This window comes from Piliocolobus tephrosceles, chromosome 6 (assembly GCF_002776525.5).
Source record: "Piliocolobus tephrosceles isolate RC106 chromosome 6, ASM277652v3, whole genome shotgun sequence".
Taxonomy (NCBI): Eukaryota; Metazoa; Chordata; class Mammalia; order Primates; family Cercopithecidae; genus Piliocolobus; species Piliocolobus tephrosceles.
Window position 1 is genome coordinate 39413645 of NC_045439.1, and position 21501 is coordinate 39435145.

The window sequence follows — 21501 nt, forward strand, 5'->3', positions numbered from 1 at the left end:
CAAGAGGAGGCAGTTCAGATACAAAACACCAATCCATGACATAGTCAAGTAAGCCCAGGATTGGAGTGGGGCAGGCTTCTGTGATGGCAGTTTTCCAGAAGGGGGAACTCTTTTTAATGATGGGAATTTCCCAGCCCTTCCTTAGGCCTTGAAAGGCCAGAAAGTCCAAGTTGGCAGTTCAGAAGCTATATTGCTGAGCTGTCATAAAGTTGAATACTTATTCAATAGTTAAATCAGTTTGAGGAATTATATAAACTCAATTAATGCTGAAATTTATTTAAAAAAATTTCCCCAAGTGGATTCCACCTATTTGGATAATGATTACCACTTGTTATATTCAAGAAGTAAATTTGTAAGACCTTTTCAAGCCTGAGAGAGCTGCTCCTCAATTTTTTAAATTAAAATCCTGCTAAATCTATTTGGAATTTCTCCCGAGATGCTTTTCTTCAGAAATAAAAAATGAACCACCCAGCCACAAAGCTTTACATTGTACATTTTTGGGGGATGTGTCTTAGGAATGCAACTCTACTGTCAGTACCATACTTTCTGGCCTGCTCCTATGGCCAAGGCTTTTGGACTTACTTTGAAGGGGCCCTGTAAGATTCTTTTGGACTGCTGTATAATTGAAAGTTTCTAGGTTTCATGGAAAGAGAGAATGGTATAGGAAAAGATGGCAGGGCTGTTTAATGTATCCCTACTAAGTGCTGTGGATATAGTGTTTACCAACATACACTTTATCCTAGTATTCATGGAGCTTATCTGGTGGGAAAGAAAACAACTCTGGCCCAATCCTCACAAATCCTTTTCCCACCCTGTTTAAGCCATACAAGACAACAACTTCTCAAAGCAAATTTATCAGGAAACAGAAAAAAAGAAAAAAAAAAAAAAGCAGTAACAGAGAAGAATATATGTGCTCAAATGACCAATATCTTAGTAACTAAGTTCTGGCCACAGCTGCTTGGCTAGCACATACAGCATTCAGTACTTGTTTACCTATCTACATTTCTCTGTCTTCAACTCTTCCCCTACAGTAGCTCACGCTGTCTAGGAGGACTAAAGGAGGCTAATAGGTTATTGAACCAGCCTTGGGGAAAATAAAACTAGGACATCTGCTGTCCCATATTTAAGGCAGATCCATTAAAAAATAGGCAAAAAACCTGAACAGACACTTCTCAAAAGGACATACAAACAGCCAACAAACATATGAACATAAGATTAGGGATATGATCATTTAACATATTCCTAATCACAGAGAAATAAAAATCAAAACCACAATGACACCAGCTCACACCAGTCCAAATGGCTATTATTAAAAAGTAAATAAATAATAGATCTTGGTGAGGCTGCACAGAAAAGAGCACACTTACACACTGTTGGTGGGAGTGTAGATTGGTTCAGCCACTGTGGAAAGAGGTTTGGAGATTTCTCAAAGAATTGAGAACTGCCACTCAACCCAGCAATCTCATCACTGGGTATATATCCAGAAGAAAACAAATCATCCTACTAAAAAGACACATGCACTCTTATATTCACTGCAGCATTATTCACAACAGTAGAGACAAAGAATGCTCTTCTGTGGTGGACTGGATAAAGAAAATGTGGTGCATATACACCATGGAATAGTACACAGCCATGGAAAAGAATGAAATCATGTCCTTTGCAGCAACACGGATACAGCTGGAGGCCATTATCCTGAGTGAATTAATGCAGGAACAGAAAACCAATTACCACATGTTCTTACTTACAAGTGGGAGCTAAACACTGGGTACTCTTGAACATAATGATGACAACAATAGACATTGGGAACTACTAGAGGAGGGAAGGAGGGAGAGGGATAAGGGGCCTAAAACCTAACTATTGGGTACTATGCTCACTACCTGGGTGATGTGATCATTGGTTCTCAAAACCTCAGTATCACCCAATATACCCATGTAACAAACCTGCACATTAGCCCCTGCATCTAAAATTTACAAAGTCGAAAATATGTAAATAGATAAAGAATGCAATTGAGTGAAAAGAATGGAAAGAATAGAAAGGCACTGTGACATCAAGAGAAGAAGGAAAAACATGAAAATGAGGAAAAAGAATTTATAATGAGAGGTTGAAAATTCAAAGCCAATATATTACATTATTATTTTGTAGAAGTCTACATGAGGTAAAATAGTTGATATTTTGTCAAGGGTAACATTAAAGACTTCCTCCCTCCCTCCCCCCCTCCCTTCTTTCTTTCTTTTTATTCGATGCTGCTGCCAACACTCCCTCCCTCCCTCCCTCCCTCCCTCCCTTCCTTCTTTCTTTTTATTCAATGATGCTGCCAACCTATCATCTGTTGGGGAAAATATCTACTACGAACAGTTTATCACCATGGGTTCTGAAAAACAAAACATAGCTATGAAATACTTTTTATGCTTGTAGAAAACAAAATGTAGGTAGGCCAAGGTTTCTATTATATTAGTTATCTGTCAAGTTCTACAAATATATACTATGGCTAAATTTTCAAGTCGTTTTATTTGAGCAATTGCAAAATAGTATGAGAAACACAATTCAAAGTCAATATAGACATTAAGATTTTGCATTTAAGTATGTTTTGATTAAAAAGTTTTGATTTAAACTTTTGTTGTATTACAAAATATGATTTTACTTAAAATGCAGCAAGACTTTGGCTTCTGTTTTAATTTGTCTACTTATCACTATGTTTATGGCATTATACACTTAATAGTATTAATAGCTCTTACTTAGATTCAGATTACTTAGATGAGCTGCTTGCCTCTTTTGTCTGTTTTGTAAAGTTTGATTATACTTGTCAATACTGGTCCACCAAATTTTTAATGATGCGTAAGTGGAATTTTTAGGAGTTTCTTTTATTATAAAAGAAATGCACTATATCCTCAAGGTAAAAATATTCAAGTATTTCAGAAATATTAAAAAAAAGTAGAAGTGGCTGGGCATGGTGGCTCACACCTGTAATCTCAGTACTTTGGGAGGCCGAGGCAGGTGGATCACCTGAGGTCGGAAGTTTGAGACCAGCCTGACCAACATGGAGAAACCCCGTCTCTACTAAAAATATGAAATTAGCTGGGTGTGGTGGTGCATGCCTGTAATCCCAGCTACTCAGGAGGCTGAGGCAGAGGAATTGCTTGAACCCGTGAGGTGCAAGTTTCGGTGAGCTGAGATCGTGCCATTGCACTCCAGCTTGGGCAACAACAGTGAAACTCTGTCTCTAAAAAAAAATTAGAAGCGCCCACCACCATGCATGGCTAATTTTTGTATTTTTAGTAGAGACGAGGTTTCACCATATTGGCCAGGCTGATCTCAAACTCCTGACCTTGTGCTCTGCCCGCCTTGGCCTCCCAAAGTGCTGGGATTAGAGGCGTAAGCCACTGTGCCTGGCCTTCACCATCACTTTTAATTCTCTAACTTCTACCCCATATGTAAACTCTTACTACTAGAAATAACAGTTGGGTGTATAGGGTATTTCTACATATAAATATCTTCCAATGCATATACCATATTTATAAATACATGTTTGTTCAGTTGCTATTCAATGTGAGATAAAATTAAACTCATTCTGCAACTTGCTTTTTTCAAATAAAATATATCTTGGGAAAAAAGTAGAAACAGGGGCCGGAAGTGGTGGTGGGTGCCTGTAGTCTCAGCTACTCAGGAGGCTGAGACAGGAGAATCACTTGAACCTGGGAGGTGGATGTTGCAGTGAGCCCAGATTGTGCCACTGTACTCCAGCCTGGGCGGCAGAGTGAGACTCCATCTCAAAAAAAAAAAAAAAAAAAAAGTAGAAATAGGGTTGTGTTTAAAAGTATATAAACTCACATAAATTTGTGCCAATTCAGAATATCTAGGCTTTACTAGTTTCATATTTGGGCTGGGGATATTAGATTTGGTAGTCAGTCATTAGCATACAGAATGAAAAGGACAGAAAGCCAAGGGTAAGCCACGGGGAGACCTAAATTTAGGGGAATGAGCATAGTAAAAAGAGCTATAAAAGCCAAGAAATAATAGATTTTGAGAGGAGAATGAAGATATGAAATAATATGTTGCTACACAGGAATATAAAATTGTGGTAAAGAGGCCTAACAGCTTGCTTTTCTAGGCATTTTGTGTTTACCTACACATACCATTTTGAGGCTTTGTAATCCAGACAAAGATAATTCAACTGTGATACTGCTCTCTTCTAAATAATCTTCACTATTTCTCTTTATTTAATCTCTTTCTTCTTAGTTATAGTTCCAAATTTGAGTTTAAGTTCTAGAACCTTCTAAAATATTTTTACTGCTAGGAATTTGTAATTCTTCAAAAGCAAGATCAATATCTGTTTGAATTTTGTATCTTCAATAGCCTTTGGCTTAAAATTCATAGCAGACGCATGACTGATCTTACTATATTCTTGATACTTCCTGTGATCCACAGACTTGCAGTTTGGTAGAATTTCGGAGCTTGTTAGAGATGCAAAATCTCAGCCCACCCCAGATTTGTTAAAGTATAATCAAATTTTGAATAAGATCTCCAGATGATTCACCGGTACACAATCAATACTTCCTGGTGACTGAATAAACAATGAGTAAACAAACTGTATTGTTCTCCTTATTTCCAGTCTCCATCATTAGCTTATATGATAAATCTAGGTCAACTGATCTTTTTAAAATAATAGTTTTTTATGTCAATTCTGCAAAAAAAAAAAAAAAAAAAAAAAAAAGAAAAGAAGAGAAAAAACAAAAACCCAAATAAAAAAATACCCAAACTTCAAATTTAACTGAATTGGGTAGTTCTGCCTAAAGTGCAAAGCCTTTCAAAATCTGGCTCAAATTTCTACTCAATTTACCTGTCTTATCCTTCTACCTGAACCTCTTGTTCATTTCTAATTCTCTACACCGTATTTGTTTCTACTTCTCTACTTTTGTGCATTCTGTTTCCTACTTGGATTAACACTCTCTCTTTTCCTATCTAAATCCTACTCATTCTTTAAGTTCTAGCTTGAAACTAGAGATTTATAAAACTCTGACCAATCCAGCCCACAGTAGTACACAGGTATACAATATCTTGTCTTTATAATGATAGTAGAGAAGTATGGATTGTCAATCTCAGGAAATTTAGATTCCATTTTTATCTCTGTCACTAACTAGTAGTATAATGCCGGGCAAGTTACTTAACATCTCTGGGTTTCTAAATGTGTCTCTTTAAAGAAAAAGACTATAGGAACTCCAACAGTACTGTGTGCCAAACAGTGTGAGAAAACAAGAAATGTATTTTAACATATACATAATATTTATAAATGAATGATTTTCAAATATAGTTGTTAATTCTCAGGTATTTGAAGCATCCCTCCAGTAATCTTCATAGTACTATTAAATCAACCTCTTTTTATTCTTTTTTTTTTTTTTTTGAGGCGGAGTCTTGCTCTGTCGCCCAGGCTGGAGAGCAGTGGTGTGAGCTCGGCTCACTGCAAGCTCTGCCCCCCCCACCCCCGGTTCACGCCATTCTCCTGCCTCAGCCTCCCGAGTAGCTGGGACTACCGGCGCCCACCACCATGCCCGGCTAATTTTTTGTATTTTTAGTAGAGACGGGGTTTCACTGTGTTAGCCAGGATGGCCTGGATCTCCTGACCTCGTGATCCGCCCGCCTCGGCCTCCCAAAGTGCTGGGATTACAGGCGTCAGCCACAGTGCCCAGCTGCAAATTAACCTCTTTTTAAATAAAAGGTATAGTAAGCAAAGGCCATTTAGTCCAACTCACTTCAAAGAGTTACAAAGTCTTACCTTCTATTTTACATTGATTGTCAAAATTATGACAGGGGATAAGAATAAGAGCTGAGAAATAGAATCATATAGAATTTAAAAACCAGACTCAAACCTTTTTTAATGACACAAATAGAGCTGTCACTCTCTATCCTTATCTGTCAGAGCTGAATAAGGTTCTGTGCTTATTGACTTTTTTTTTTTTTTTTTTGAGACAGAGTCTCGTTCTGTCACCCAGGCTGGAGTGCAGTGGCGCGATCTTGGCTCACTGCAACCTCTTCCTCCCAGGTTCAAGCAATTCCCCTGCCTCAGCCTCCCAAGTAGCTGGGATTATAGGCATGCACCACCATGCCTAGCTAATTTTTATATTTTTAGTAGAGACGGGGGTTCGCCATGTTGGCCAGGCTGGTCTCCAACTCTTGATCTCAGGTGATCTGCCTGCCTTGGGCTCCCAAAGTGCTGGGATTATAGGCGTGAGCCACTGCACCTGGCCCTTATTGACATTCTTGAGCTATTTCTCTCCCTGCTTTAAACCTAAGGTACGGTTTCTCCCACGACTCTGCTTGTTTCCCTGGAGAGCTTTACTCAGATGCTTCTGTGTAACAATATTTGCTTTCCTTAGCAAATGGCTACATAGGAAGAAGAAGAATGAAGGAGGGCAGCCTTCACAGAATATCAATAGGCTGCAGATTAAATATCTTGTTTTCTTTGCTAAACTCCCACCACAGATTTCCATTAGAACAATTATAAATTATTTCCTCCCACATCCCACCTCTGCATTCTACACCATTCACTCTGGACCCCTTCAATATAGCACTCTAAGACTAAGAAAGGTTGATTTGCAACAGGTTTTTTTTTTTTTTTTTTTTAAATTGTTCTCAGTTTGATATAAGGTATTACTATTCAAGAAAAGGGTATACACTAGAGATTTGTACATTCACTGAATTGCCTTAACCTGTTTATAGTTTTGTTGTTCTTTATTCTGTTTTCAAAGTATATTTTGGAGTTAAATGCAATGTCACCATTATTAGGAAATGACCACCACAAATTAACAGTGTGGATCCCAGAAAAATATCAGCATAACAACATGTTGACCTTTCAATGATGTTTTGGCCTTTAGAGTACTTCAAGATAATGGCAGTATATACAGTATATTAAGTAACCTCTTTTTAAAAAAGTATAAAAGTATAACAGTAAGAGGGAGAATGGACAGAATTATAGTCCAGAACAAATTAGGGTAAAAACAATTTAAAAGCTCCCTTTTCCCTTATAATATTTCTTAGAGCTCATTAATGTACTTAGAGGTAGGGCCAGAGCCATTGGTAGGAGGGAAATAACCCTAAGCATCTGGTGTTTGTTCCATGAAGTTTCAAGCCTGCTTGCCTTATCTTTGTGTTTTCAAACTCTTGGATTTATCCCTTCTCTTCTCAGAAGTTGGTTTTGGTCTTTGAAAAAGGTGTATCTGGATAGGATAGTTTTTAGGTACTTGTACCTGAAAGGACAGGTTACTGCTAAGGCCCAAATTCAAATAACTGGCTTCTCCCCTCCTTTCCTTCCTGTACACCGGCTTTACTTTCCCTTCCTAGGACGAGGGGTCCTGGGCAGGGTGATGCTAGGTAACCTGTACACTGGCTTTATTAGCATGGGCTCTAACTTGGCTGGTTACTTAATGATAAACTTCTTTCTTTCTTTCTCTTTCTTTCCTTCCCTTCCTTCTTTACTTTTCTTTCTTTTTTTTTTTTTTTTTGAGATGGAGTCTCACTTTGTTGCCCATGCTGGAGTGCAATGGTGCGATCTCAGCTCACTGCAACCTCCACCTCCCGGGTTCCTGTGTTAGCCTTCCTAGTAGCTGGGATTACAGGTGCACACCACTATACCCAGTTAATTTTTGTATTTTTAGTAGAGATGGGGTTTCACCATGTTGGCCAGGCTGGTCTCAAACTCCTGATCGCAGGTGATTTTGGCCTCTCAAAGTGCTGGGATTATAGGTGTGAACCACCACTCCCAGCCAAACTTCTTTAGAACTAAACATCCATGTAAATACAAATGGTGAAGATTTTAAAAAGAATGACATTTGAAAACACACCAGCTTCTACTCCAGTATTCTCAGAGAAAGAAAAAAAATCAGGAGGAAAGAAGATAACTTCAAAAGGTTAGATCACATAAAAGCTACTACCTTTCAGGTTACTGGCAAGATGCTTGTGTCCAAGGTTTACACCAGGGGTGTTCAATCTTTTGGCTTCCCTGGGCCACATCAGAAGAAGAAGAATTGTCTTGGGCCACATATAAAATACACTAATGATAGCTAAGGAGCTAAGAAAAAAAAATCTCAAAAGAAACTCATAATGTTTTAAGAAAGTTTACAAATTTGTGTTGGGCTACATTCAAAGCTGTCCTGGGTTGTACGTGGTCCATGGGTCAAGGGTTGGAGAAGCTTAGTTTGTTTATTTATTTATTTTTTGAGACAGAGTCTCGCTCTGTTTCACAGCCTGGGGTGCAGTGTTGTGATCTCAGCTCACTTCAACCTCCGCCCCCCAGGCTCAAATGATTCTCATGCCTCAGCTTCCCGAGTAGCTGGGATTACAAGTGTGCACCACAACACCCAGGCAATTTTTGTATTTTTTAGTAGAGATGGGGTTTCTCCATGTTAGGCTGGTCTCGAACTCTTGGCCTCAAGTGATCCACCCGCCTTGGCCTTCCAAAGTGCTGGGATTACAGGCGTGAGCCACTGCGCCTGGCCTGGACAAGCTTAGGTTAGACTGTGTCCAGTTTGAGCCTAAGATAAAGTTCATAGCATGCCTTGTCAGAGCCTACCTTGTGAATGGTAGGTCAGAACCTCTTCAAAAGCACCTTTGAGTTTTGGGAAAGTACTCAACATAAGGGAAGAAGGATCCATGCTTAATGAGGTCTACTCAGTGATGAGGTAGTGATAAAAGAGAAAGGGGATTATGCGTGATAGATACATCATGGGTATTTATCACTCAGATCTGTCTCTGAGCCTTGTCTCCATTGGGTTGATATTTGAATATTACTAAAAGCAGGTGTAGCTCTAGTGAACTGGAAAGAGTGCCTTTTGAAAGACAGCCAGGCAGCAGTGTTGCATGATGCTGGGATGTTTAGAAAGTGTAGACTTGCTTTTGATCACACATGAGACAAAACTGGAGATTCACAGAAATACTTAGAAAACTTAGCAGAGGGCTGAGTTAATTCAGTAGATGGGAGTAATAGGTTCTTAAAAATTGAGTAATTATAGTCAATGTGCTTCCCTTTGTACTTTCAGGTAGGTAAAGCCTGGAGAAATGGGTTACATAAAGATATAACAATCAATATAGAAGTTCTAGAAAAAAACTGTACTTAAACTTCAAAGAATTAGGTAGTGCTAATTTTGACAATCTCTCTTTTCTTACCTATGTTTTTCTTGTCTTTCTTGAAGGAAGTAAAAATGTGAATCAGAATAATGCCATCACTGTTGGTTCCATTGGGATAAAACCAAAACTATCACAAAAATATCCTTTGAAACCTAACACACCTATAGGAAAGTAAAGTATTTCTCTTGTTTTCAGAGACATTCTAAGAAATCTTTATCTCTAAAGGACATAGATACCTCTATAATTTTTTGGTTTCTGAAGAATGAGATAAGTGAAAATTACGACATTAAATTACTGTCTCTTTAGCAGCAACTCCACCTACTGAGTACTCCAAAAACTCATATTTGTACAAATACAAACTTCTCAGAATAACATCAAATACTTACTTGTCTCCTACAATACCCAAGTTGATTGTGGGGTAACCATGTTCCTGAATTGTTGCCAGAAGAGTTGAACGATTGCTGTCTCGAATCTTCCCTGGTAAGAGGTCATCTTCAGGATTTAGCAGCTACAAAGCCAAAAAACCACCACAAATTATTCTATTAAGATAATGTTGTATATTTCTAATGAAAAAAATAATCTACTAAACTGAGTTTAACATATCTAGCACCTACAATGGCATCTGGCATTTTGAAGGTGAATGCCCAAAAGATCTTTAAATAAATATTGAAAGTATAGGAGGATGAGAAAATGTTCCTATGGAAGTCAGAAAACACTCAGACATTTACCAGGTTGGGCTCCAATTTGATAATAATGCTCTGGAGATACTGGCCAAACTAAATAAAACAATTACCTTTTTTTCTCCCAATATTATTTTCCAATTTATCTTTCATTGGGAATATTTGAGGTACAGATTGTGTGACATGATATCCTTAAGTCTGAACAGAATAATAGTTTATCTTTTCTTTCAAACTTTTTGGTCTCTTTTCTGAAGTGGGGTTAACAGTATCAAAGAAGTTAAGCTTACGTGAAGGAGAGAAGACATGTTTTGTCTCTGATACTAGCAAACTTAAGTAATACTTAGCTACATGTATGCACAATTCCATTATTCTGAACTGAATTAACCTTCAGAGATTTAATATCTACTATGTCTATGAAGAAAATTAAAGAAGCTTATTATATCTTAGGATGTTCCAATGAGGTAGTCAGATTGTATAGTAGGAAGAGCTTTGGATTCCTATAGGGTTCAAATTCAAGTTGACAAAATTCTTTGTCTTAATTTTCTCATTTATAAAATATAGTAATAATAACTACCTTGCAAGGTAATTGTTAGGAGTAAGATAATGAACATTCAGTTTCTGCAGATAAATGTACAATAAATGTGATTCTCTTTCCTTTCTTGATGACATATGACATCAAAAGATCACCTACTTTCCTCCCAATTGTTCTCATATTGTTACCCCTAGATGCTAGTACGGATGAAATCAGTTTATAATGTGAACACAGACTATTAGATTATAAAATACCTAAGAGTAGTGGGTTCTTAACACACACAGACACATTCTTAAAACAATTTATGTACAAGTTTTAAGATACGCTTTGATTTCAGAAATTATAAAGTAAAAAAAGTACTTATTTGAAGTGAGAAAACCTGGACTATTATTTTAGGAGGTTTTAGGAGGTTAAAGGCAAGCCTGCACATTTAAGATGTTATAGCTACTAATATGGCCAACACCAGAGCTTAATATATGAATTCTCCCAGACAATAACCGCAAGCCCCAATCTTCCTTCAGACTCATTAGTGATACTATGTGGCCAGATTTTTGACTTTATATTGGAACAGTAGTAGCTTTGCAACCAACTGTCCCCTTACAATAGGCTAGAGGAAAACTCTGACCATCTTATTCAGTGTCACCAGGGAGTCTTCCCTTTGAATACTGTACTAATTTTACTTAATCAGATGCCATGTGATACTGTAACTTACTTTCATTCATACTCACTGGCAGTGCTTGGAAAATTGCTATTGCAATGCTAACATAGATTAATTTTCTGATCTTAATTAACATATAGTTATTAAAGTGATTATAATTTTATAAGGGGCAAGACTTGCAGCTCTTTAACTCCATTAATCAAACCAGTTGCTTTAGAAAGAAAACTGTGTGATTCTGTCATTTTTTTTCAAAGCAGGGTGCTGACCACCAAGTAAATAAGATTCCTCTGTTATCAGGGTGTTTTCTTTGCTATTTATGTTCCTCTCTGTTATTTTGCTGCAAACAGTTCCAGAAATAATAGAAAATTAGAGGTCACTGGAGAACCAGTTATTTGTCTGTAAAACTGACATAATGAAAAAATAGCTAGTTACATGAGAGTGTGGGATTTACAGTGCATTTTAAATAATTTCAAAGAAAACAATACAGAATTAAATGTCAGAGTATAAGGCTAACTATACTAAAATAAACTCACAATTTTTCCTTTTAAAACTGAATCTTATTTTCTGTTATACTTCCAGTCATCTTGGGAATGATGTCTGAAATTTATTATAGTTTCAATAGAAAAAAAATACAAGGTAAAACAAAACATAACCCATCATCTCCATATCAAGTCACCAATTTCAATTTCTCATTTTTGGTATTATCAATGGTGCCACTATCTTCCCACATTTTTTTTTTCAGATGGAGTCTTATTCTGTTGCACAGGCTGGAGTGCAGTGGTACAATCTCAGCTCATTGCAACCTTCACCCCCTGGGTTCAAGCGATCCTCCTACCACAGCTTCCTGCGTATCTGGGACTACATGCACACACTACCATGCCTGGCTAAGTTTTGCATTTTTAGTAGAGATGGGGGTTTGCCATGTTGGCCAGACTGGTCTTGAACTCCTGACCTCGGGTGATCTGCCTGCTTCGGCCTCCCAAAGTGCTGGGATTACAGGTGTGAGCCACTGCACCTGGCCTAAACATTTAACTTTGTTTTCCCCTTTGTAGCCCACTCTTCCCAAAAACCTCAATCATTAAGAATATTCGAATCCATCTCTTCCTTGACTCTACATTTTCATTCATTCTTTTACTACTTCCCAAAACATTTCTAAGCATTCATTATATTATGTCAGAATTTCTGTGAAAGCTTTATACTAGGCTGCCTTGCCTACAAACTATTTCCTTCTGAGAAATAAAACAGAAACATCAACTTGCAAAACTATACCATTATTTGCATAACAGCTAAACTGTACCAAACCAGGACATGTAACTTGTACTAAATTATTTTTAACACAAGCTTGTTCAGATCCATATACTTTAAGATAAGATCATGGACAACTTGTTTTAACAGTAATTCCACATGGATTCATATGCTCTGAAGATAAGACTGTGATCCATCAATTCACCTATTTTACAAATTCCGACCAATCTTTGTTCGGACCTTGCTTAATAACTTCTACCTTAAAACTACCCCATGGCCAACCCTGGTCCTCAAAATCCTATAAATACCCTCATAAAAATCTTATGACTTCCCAGTTGTGAAACACTACTGAGACTCTGTTGAGGGGTAGCAGAATATACCACCCCAAAATATGCCAGCATAACAAATATTTTTGAGCTGAAGACACTTGAGAAGAAACATGTAAGAAACGCTCTCTGCCTTTCTCCTGTTTGTCTAAAAGTAGGGCATAAATTAACAAAAGTAACTCCCCCAACCCCCGGAGGGATACATTTTTTTTTTTTTGAGACGGAGTCTCGCTCTGTAGCCCAGGCTGGAGTGCAGTGGCAGGATCTCCGCTCACTGCAAGCTCCGCCTCCTGGGTTCACGCCACTCTCCTGCCTCAGCCTCCCGAGTAGCGGGGACTACAGGCGCCCACCACCACACCCGGCTAATTTTTTGTATTTTCAGCAGAGACAGGGTTTCACCGTGTGTTAGCCAAGATGGTCTTGACTTCCTGACCTCGTGATCCACCCGCCTCGGCCTCCCAAAGTGCTGGGGTTACAGGCGTGAGCCACCGCGCCCGGCTCGAGGGATAAATCTTTGGACACTTATCAGCCTGCAGATGGCGCCAGAGGAATTTATAGATCAAACTTTATTAACTAGCCTTTCATCTATCATTAGTTTCCCATATATTTGCCTTCCCACAAATTGCCGGCCCTAGAGACTGAAGGTCCTTTTCTTTTGTCTCATCACTTCTCTAAGAATGTATTGTTCTTTGCTGAACATGCTATTTAAGCCAGACTTCTCAGCCAACACTTTAGGAGTTACTAATTTTCCCTTGGGTATCTCCCATATATACATGAGGTATACATGTTAACTAACTTGTTTTTTTCTTGTTAATCTATCTTTTATAGAGGTCCCAGGTAAGAACTCATAAGGGTTGAGGAAAAATTACTTTTCCCTCCCCAGCATTGTCAAGGTGATGTTTTCTTTTGCTCAGAAACTTTAATATAACCATTTTGTATGATCAACAAGTTTCCCTGGTGGTCTTTGTATTAGGATTTTGGTATTATGAAAATCCTACCAAGACTTAGGCGGGAGCCCTTGCCACCAGTTATATTATTGGTTATACTGTATTTCAGTGAGGTCTCTTCTGCCTTTTTGTTGGGGGGATTCCTTGTCTATGATGCTTAGATATTAACTCCAGCCCTTGTTATGAGGTCTGATCCTTTTTTTTGTTGAACTCCCAAAGATAGCTGATACTGATTTTGTTATAAGGTTTCCAGAATTGTTTGGTTATGATTGGATTTATATTAATTTTTGTTTTTCTTAGTAAAGATTTGAAACTGGCCATCCTGTCTGTCAATTGGCCACATTGTTGTGTGCCTATAAGAACTTTTCTTAGTTTTGTTTTGTCTATAAGAAACTGGCTTTGGGAAAGATTTCCTCTCTACCCATTCTAGCTTGTTGGGTTTTAGGGTTAGCTGTCAGGGGTTCAACCTTTACTGTTGAGGACTTTAGATACAATATTTAAGTGCTATTTTTCCCTTCTGAATGACCAGTAGCTAATGAATTCATGGGTTCATTTAATAATAAACTTGCACTATCTCCAGGCACAACTCTGGCTTCTGTTTTCTCTTTCACACATTTATCTTTCTAAAAAGCATAATTTCATCAAAGACAACTTGGAATTGCAGTGGTCATTTTGAAGTACTTTTGATATGACTACGATTATTCACTATGAAGTATTTTTAGAGACTTAATTAATGCTATAGTCTTGATGGAATCATCAAGGGCCTAAGACATTATTTGAACTGGTTGTAATGACTTCCTTTCTTTCTCACATATTGAAATGGGTTTGCTTGCTTTTAAGGCTTTCCCACTGTTTGCAAAGAGAAGATGATTAGACTTTTATAGTGGTAATTCTTTACATATTTGTGGTAATCATCTCACTTTCTTTCTCTGTCTTCTAGAAAACTCAATTTATTAATCGATCAAAACGCCATTCTGGTTATTATGGACACACCCAGATAGTTCAGATGAATAGGTCTAACAGAAAAAGAGGGAGAAAAGTCAATGAGCTCTCATGAAGCATGTTCCTGTTCCAAATAGCTTTTAACAAAACTCTGGGGAAAAAAAAGGTTTAACTGATAGTTAAGCTAATTGCCTGGCTTACTAGGTTGCAAGATAAGAAGGGAAGAGAAACATTTACAGCTTCTAAACATAATTTAAGGAGTCTTTAAGAATTTGGTTTAGAAATACAGAGTTTTACAAATTGTATTAGAAAATAATTAATATAATATTTCCATTAAGCTGACTCTGGACAGATTTGATTGGTTTAATAATTTTGGCTTAAAAACTGTCCTGTGAAGTGGCTATGGTAGCATAAGCCTGTAGTCTCAGCTACTTGGGAAGCTGAGGTGGGAGGATCGCTTGAGCTTAGGAGTTTAAGGCTGGGCAAAATGGCAAGACTCTTTTTCCTTCTTTCTTTCTTTTTTGGATTCTGAATGATTTTTCTTTTTCTGTCTTTTTAAAATTTTTAATTCAATAGGTTTTTGGAGAACAGGTGGTATCTGGTTACATGAATAATTTCTTCAGCGGTGATTAGTGAGATTTTGGTGCACCTTTCTCCTAAGCAGCTCTGCCCTGCCCTCCTCCCCCCCCCTTCCCTTCCTTGTTTCTTTTCTTTTCTCTCCCTTCCCTTCCCTTCCCTCCTTTCACCTCCTTCCCTCCCTCCTTCCTGCCTTCCTCCCTCCCTCCTTCCCTCCCTTCCTTCCCTCTCTCTCCCTCTCTCTTTGTTTTTTTTTTAAAAATTTTTTTTTTCTCAAGGTATCACTCTGTTTCCCAGGTGTAGTGCAGTGGAATGGTCATTGCTCACTGTAACCTTTGCCTCAGCCTCCTGAGTAGCAGAGACTACAGGGGCATAGCATCATGCCTGGCTGCCTGGCTAATTTTTGTATTTTTGTGTAGAGTTAGGGTTTTGCTATGTTGCTCAGGCTGGTCTCAAACTCCTAGCCTCAAGTGATCTACCCATCTCAGCCTCCCAAATTGCTGGGATTACAGGCATGAGCCACCACAGGTTGCATATCTAAATTTTAATATGCACAGTTTGTTGAAATCAACAAATATCGAAATCAGCTATTCCATGTTAGCTATAGTTGATAACTCTATATCCCCAATTTTGAAATAATTTGCTGGTCCTTAACAAGCTCATAAAGTAACAAAATACTGGGTAGGTTTTAAAGAGTATACATAGACATCTTGTATGACATTCTTTGGGTTGCCAAGGCAACTGTCCTGCTTACCAATATGTCACATGAAATTCAAGAAGTGGATATATGTGAAACCATATATATCTTTTATTTATTTATATTTTTTGAGATGAAGTCTCTCTCTGTCGCCTAGACTAGAGTGCAGTGGTGTGATCTCAGCTCACTGCAACCTCCGCCTCCCGGGTTCAAGCAATTCTCCTGCCTCCGCCGCCCAAGTAGTTGTCACTACAGGCATGTGCCATCACACCCAGCTAATTTTTTTGTATTTTTAGTACAGACAGGGTTTTGCCATGTTGGTCAGTCTGGTCTCGAACTCCTGACCTCAAGTGATCCTCCTGCCTCAGCCTCCCAAAGTTCTGGGATTACAGGCGTGAGCATCCATGACCAGCTATTGGTTTTGGAAACTAAAACCAATACTTAAGGAAGTTTGTACTGTGACTGGGTAAATTATGGCCTTGCCACATTAAGTGCAATTTCTTTTGCCCCTTCTGAAAATAGGTAATTTTTTTTTGCTATTGTTTTCTGGGTATATGAGAATTTCAAGCCTTCAGGAGAGATAATATGCTTTATCTCTTTTATCACCAATTTCCAGTAAAGTGCCTGGCACAGAGGTACCCAATTATCTGCTGAACAAAACTAAACTATATGATCACGGAGTCATAATAAAAACTAACTTGAATAAGAGAAAGGGAGGAATGTTGAGCTATATGGAACCCAAGATTATATAAGTTAGAAGGATTATTCTCTTGGAAAACTGTGGTATAGTTTAGTAGAGCAGGCCTGTTAAAGTAGGGGAATGAGTCATGTAGAATTAGTCAAAGCTTCTTCAAGGGTAATACGCCTATGGGGGCAGGGAACTAAGACTACAAATTCTTCCCTAGATTTCATGATATAATACCATCTCTATTTTCGTCCCATTACCTTAGCCTACTTCCAGTAATTAGTTTTAACTGAGTGTAAAAGGTAGCTTAAACAAAACACTAACAATATACTCTGGATAATTGAGAGGCTGAGTCTAGACCTACAAAAGCATGAGAGAGAAATATAAGCAGTATCGCTTAAATAGAGTTTCCTATTAACTAAATAGTTATTTATGAGTGTGTTAATTCTTATTTTACTTTATTTTGTGATAGGGTCTCACTCTGTCACCCAGGCTAAAGTGCAGTGGTGCTATCGTAGCTCACTGCAGCCTTGAATTCCTGGGCTCAAGTGATCCTCCCATCTCAGCCTCCCCAGTAGCTAGGACTATAGGCATGTGCTACCAAGCATAGCTATTTTTAATTTTTTAGTAGAGGCAGGGTCCCACTATGTTGCCCAGGCTGGTTTTGAACTCCTAGCCTCAACTGATCCCCCTGCTTCAGCCTCTCTAAATGCTGGGATTACAGGTATAAGCTATCATGCCTGGTCCATGAGTGTGCTACTGTATAGCTTTCTCAAACTCCGTGAACTTACTTGATGCACAAAGCATGTTAAGTAAATCATAAAAAAGAATAGTTCATTGAGTCAACCAGTTTAACAAAAATTTATTTCTGATGCTATATATAGTGTTATTTGGTCCTAAGGATATTAAAATCATTACTGTGTAGATCAAATTGAAAAGAATGTTTGTTTTCTGTCAATCAATAGTTTTTGGAAATGACTAGTGCATATATACTGGGAAGTAAGCACATCTGGAATGTTGATTTAGCTATCCATTCGCAAAATAAAACAGTCTATTCTTTTGCTTTAACCACAAGGACTATAAGGTCATAAAAAGACCTTTGAAAATTATCATTTCCAAGACTTCAAGAAATTAAAAATAATGATGAGTTTATTTTCAGAACAAAGAGATTAAAAAAAATCCCGTTAATCTTTTCTTTAATAGTAACGTCAAAGGAATTATTAATACTTTTAAAAATCTCAATAGTTTCTGATTCTTTTAAAAGGTTTTGAGTTTCCAGCAGATTCACATTTTAGTATTCTCTATTTGACCTTAGAGCTTCTGACTGAAGTTTTGCACAACCTAAGCAAAACAGGCAATGGGAAGTTTTTTAATAGTTCTCAGAAAGAGATGAACTAAATTCTCTTTTCTAAGTCAGGAATGAAATGATGTTTTGACCCATTCTAAATATCATGCCACTAGAGATGCTATCTTTAAGGAGAGAGAAAAAAAAAAACGGATTATCAAATTCCTCTTGGTGATTAAAAATCAAATGGAACTTTTCGTAAGAAATACTAGCCATGATGTCCTGATTCGTTGATACTTTCCACACAGAAGTGGTCCATCATTTCAGCAGCAGGCTGGGCACAATTCATTGTCTAAACAGAAAAAGTACTGAGTTTGCATAGTTTAATATCTATAGCTAGCAGCTAAAATTCTTTGCTTATGTGTACTGACTTTGTGGAAACGCCATTGGTTATAATATTTCATTCTAATAGAAGAGAACATTTCATAATACATAATTTTTACTAGTTCTTCCTTGTTCTCATATTCTGAACTTGAAACTATCCTTAGGCCAATTTATTGTTTCCCTGTTATAAGAATGTGGACCCACTGGTATGATCTATAATCTGCAACATTCTATTTACAACACAGAACAGATGTCAGAAATACCTTTATCTTACAGGCCTGCTCCCCACTCCCTCCATTTTTATTTTTAATACCTCATTCCCTGTTGACATGACTGCAACCACTGGAAACTTATTAACTTCAACCTCTGTGACACCTACAGTTGCCAGAAGACCAATCTCTGAGGGGCCCATGTGGGTTCCTTTGGCCAAAACACATTCCCCTCTTTTAATGTCATGGCCGATGGGTCTGAAAGTCAAAGCAGAACCATAAGCAGTGTGATTAAGAACAACATTTTCTCAACTCAGAGGGAAACTTTAGTGTCAAAAAAAAGGACATTCAAGAGGATAAAAAAGTTAAGAAATAAAGTAGTAGAAAAATAATGAAATGAAGGGATTCTAAAAATCCTATGCTTTTTTAATTTTAAAAGTTAAATCACACAACAGAAAACAGAAATAGGATTTGAATATATTACTGCTAAAGAAAAATATGTTACTTCATATTTGAAAATTTTTTTTCCTGAGTACCTGTGAAGAAAATTACTTTACAAATTGTTTTGTGTTACATTATAGTAAAAATACCAATTGTAAACTTTCTTTGATAAGGCAAGAATTCGTATGAAACTATCTAGCGGCATTAATGATAAGAGGTCCACAGCTGGCTAGCTTTGTGGCAAGGAGATTAATACTAATGAGGTTACAGTTATAGAGATAATTTCCATTTGGACCACTTAGGTTGGTCCTGATCTGTGGCTACCGAGGTATATTCACCTTGGTGTGCTGCCATAGGGATGGGAGAAGTGTAGCTTCGTTACAAAGGGATATTCAGCAAATTAGTATTAATGGAATCAGGGTAAACATATTCCATTGTAAGAAAAATAATTTAAGGTATATGCACTATTTATTATAGCAAATAGCTTCATCTTTGCATATAAGGAGCAGCAGATTATTCCATTATTATTGGTAGTCACTAGAGCATATGGTATCAGTTAACTGTGTAAATACCCAATTCTGGTATTATCTGAGTTAATACCAAATTCCAGATTTAGGAATGGGATTGGGTAATTCTGGATTATCTAGGAGTAGAATTAACTGTAGAATATGTAGGCTCATGACTTTACCTCTTTCTCATCTTGCTTTTCACTAACTTGCCTTTACTATCTTCATTAGAAAGTAGGCAGGGTAGATATATGATACAGAATTCATAAAATTCATTTTGCTTTTTGTTAAAGCCCTGAAAATTAATGGCTAATTGACATGGCTGCAGATTTATAGCAGCCAGGGTTTCCTGAGTAAATGATCATGTAGAAACAAAAGTAGGTTATATATTCTATGTGTTTTGAAGTTACCTGATATCTTGGCCTGGCCGAGCTTGCACCAAAATTCGCACTTCAAGTTCTTCAGTGCCCTATAATAAGAGCAGGTCATGTAATTTCAAACAGAATTTCTGAGCAGTAGAATTCAGCTACTCTGATACTTTTACCATCAGATAGGCCCAGGATATATACAAATATAGAGAAAAAGACAATTATTTGCTACACCGTTTGAAAACACTGAATTTCTAACACAGGTTCCTGAAAAATTAGAAGGTTTGGTGGCAATAAATAAAAAAATTAAAATGTACCAATTCAAATATTAGATCTTGTTTATAATACATTATAAATTTATATATACATATACATATATATATATGTGTGTGTGTGTGTGTGTGTGTGTATATAGCTACCCTAATAAAGTGAATGTGCATGGAGGTAGTAGCTTTCTTCTTTTCCCATGAATCATGGGATCAATACCATGCCAAGGTTACCAAATACTTACAGAAATTTCAGTAAAGGACTTATAGTTTGCCTGGTAGTAGATTTCTGTACATTAATTGCAATAATCAATTTTACATTTATGGGCTGTGAATAATATTGTGACATTGGAACTGTGTCTTGTCATCCGGCAGAGTCTGTGGATGCATGTGTTCTGGAATTCAGTGCTCTGCTGGCTTCCCTGATGCCAATAAATCTGCTTAGGCAGTTTTAACAGGAAGCCATGTGACCTGTTTGCCAAGAGTTGAATTTTATAAACCTTACATATGGAAAGGTGATTAGAAAGAAAATCTTCAGATCAAGGAAAGTGTCTGTCTCTTGGCATGGCCAATTTTACTATCTACTCAGCTTGGGAGAATATATGTTTATTTTCAACCTCAGCTTTACAATATATCTTTACTTTCTTCACAAAACAAGAAACATAGCTGATTATTAAAATCTCAGTTGAATCTATTCTACTTTTATTACTGGCTTATACTCTGGTTTCAATAACCTGCTACTATTTTCAGTGAGATAAAGGCTTGCTTAGATTCCAACATCTTTTACTTGAGGCAATGGAGGGAGAACTGACATACACTTGATACTTGCAGGTTGTCATTTGGTGGCACAACTTTTTCCGGACTTACAGAAAACCAGAGGTGAAAGGGTCATTTGGTTCAAGTGCTTGGCTTAGTGTAATATTCAATAACTTGCCCAAGTGCTCTTTGTTAAATGCTTCTCTAGTGAATTCTGATTTCATGAACTCCTTGACATTTTATCAGAAGCTAGTCTGAGCGGCAAATTTTTCAGCTGGAAGGTATGTCAACCATTAATATCTCTGCTCTGGAAGGTATCTCAACCATTAATATCTCTGCTCTGGAAGGTATCTCAACCATTAATATCTCCGCTTTTCTTTCTTGAGGTACTTTCTTTCCTTGTTTGCATGTGAAACTGCTTGGGTCAAATATGGTTCAAATTCTGCTATAACAGAAATGATCACAGAAACCCCTCCTGTAACAACAGATTTTCAAGCTTAAGGAAATTTCTTATTTACTGGAGACTCATATACGACAATATAAGATACCACCATAAGCAAAAACAAAACAAAACAACCCAAAAAACTGGGTTAATCTCACAAACATTGCAGAAAATGGTTGTGACATAATACTGCCATAGGAACAACAGCACAGTAAGAGTTGGTGATGACGTACATCATCTGATTCCCTGATAAGTTCAGTATCTTCCACTTGTACTACTGCATCAGCACCGCAGGGTATTGGAGCACCTGTTGTAACCCGCATGACTTGTCCTGGCATTACTGTCTGAGTTGGCTGGAAATAAACATGAAAAAGACAGTTGATGTACTTTGCTGCTGCAAAGGAAAAGTCTGCAGTGGATGTTAATTTTTTTAATATTA

General features: G+C 37.4%; 1 protein-coding gene across 1 annotated transcript in view; it reads right to left on the reverse strand.

Annotated features, from left to right (window-relative positions):
* Positions 1-21501, reverse strand: part of GPHN (gephyrin) — a 728696-nt gene that overhangs the window by 50563 nt on the left and 656632 nt on the right. The window contains exons 14-17 of the mRNA XM_026456013.2: positions 21296-21415; positions 19641-19699; positions 18388-18541; positions 9504-9625 (exon numbers count right to left, since the gene is read on the reverse strand). Of these exons, the coding sequence (XP_026311798.1) occupies positions 9504-9625; positions 18388-18541; positions 19641-19699; positions 21296-21415 (455 nt within the window). The remainder of the gene's footprint in view (positions 1-9503; positions 9626-18387; positions 18542-19640; positions 19700-21295; positions 21416-21501) is intronic.